Below are 1,283 nucleotides of genomic sequence, written 5' to 3'. Positions count from 1 at the left end.
TAGGACTATCTATTATGACAGATGGAAATACACCATAGCAGGTCCACACATTTTTCACTCAAAAATAGTCCTATTTTGTGGGTGACTTCAACAATATTTAAGTTCATCTTTAAACTGAGAATTCATTTAAATGAGGTCTAGGCTTCAGCCTGGGAAGGGAAAACTTACACAGTGAAGTCAGTGAAACTTTGATGGTTAACTAAACTCACAATAAGTAAAAGACAATTTGATGTGAAACCAGAAATATCATAGGGAAACAGGTGAGAAAACCCTGTATTTCTGAAACACAAATTAGCCAGTAGAAAGAAAACCCGTCTAAAATTCTTGGCATAGTTGTCTGAAAACTGATACAGGCATAAATTAATTTTTCTGAACAGAACATTGGTATTATTATCTGCAGTTTTCCAGGAGTGTGATTTCTATAGCTGTTTATATTTTATGAGGGTTTTTTCAATTTTTGTTATTTACATAATTTACCTTTTTTTAATTCATGTTTTTGTACATGCTCTTTTATTCTTCTTTTTATCCCAAATATACCTATGAATGTATTTCTATGCTGGGAATTAGATGCGGTTCCAAGTCTTCCTTCAACTGGCTTATGAATGTGACCTTTATCTTAAAACCTGTTTATTCTGTGCATTCCACAGCTTTTGTGACTATTTACAATATGTATTGCACATTATTGGCTTGGTCCAACACACAGTGAAATCAAAGAAAAGACTTCCCATTGACCTTGACAATTGTTGGATTAAGCCCTATGGTCCAAGTAAAAGTAGCTGTAATGAATGACACAAAAATGTAATAAAGAACTCATTTATTGTCTTATTAAGCTTATTAAAAGAACCTAGCATAGATTATTCAGTTTTCATTTACGAATTCAGATTCAAACTGTATCTACCTGAAGCTCCAGTATACTGATTGCTATTTTTTTTAAATACATTGTGGTACAAACTGTTTGCTTCTCCATTTCTGCATGTCCATTCAGGCCTTCATGCGCTGCTGTATATTCTCCATAATCTGCTGAAGACTTAGTTGCTCAGTGGCAAGTTGTTCATCAATGAATCTTTGCATTTCTTCCCATTTCCTAGAGCCTTTCTCAAAGCCTTGCTGAATCAGTATGCGTGTCATTTCCACTTTATTTCTGAGTGCCTCTCTGCTTTTTTGGGGCATTTGGTAAATGGACTGCCAGTCAAATGGCTTGGGCACACCTATTCTAAGCTCTCCTTGACGAACAGCTATATATGGCTTTATGCTCTCAGCTATTGTTTGCTCACACCAACGAA

General features: G+C 35.2%; 1 protein-coding gene across 1 annotated transcript in view; it reads right to left on the bottom strand.

Annotated features, from left to right (window-relative positions):
- Positions 1–633: 633 nt before the first annotated feature.
- Positions 634–1,283, bottom strand: part of LOC103799877 (apolipoprotein B-like) — a gene marked incomplete at its 5' end in the record, with an annotated part of 4,343 nt that continues 3,693 nt past the window's right edge. The window contains one exon of the mRNA XM_009072230.1: positions 634–1,283. This exon is cut by the window's right edge and continues 1,513 nt beyond it. Within this exon, the coding sequence (XP_009070478.1) occupies positions 982–1,283 (302 nt within the window).

The sequence above is a fragment of the Acanthisitta chloris genome, unplaced genomic scaffold (genome assembly GCF_000695815.1).
Source record: "Acanthisitta chloris isolate BGI_N310 unplaced genomic scaffold, ASM69581v1 scaffold13863, whole genome shotgun sequence".
Taxonomy (NCBI): domain Eukaryota; kingdom Metazoa; phylum Chordata; class Aves; order Passeriformes; family Acanthisittidae; genus Acanthisitta; species Acanthisitta chloris.
This window is presented reverse-complemented; position numbering and strand designations above follow the sequence as displayed.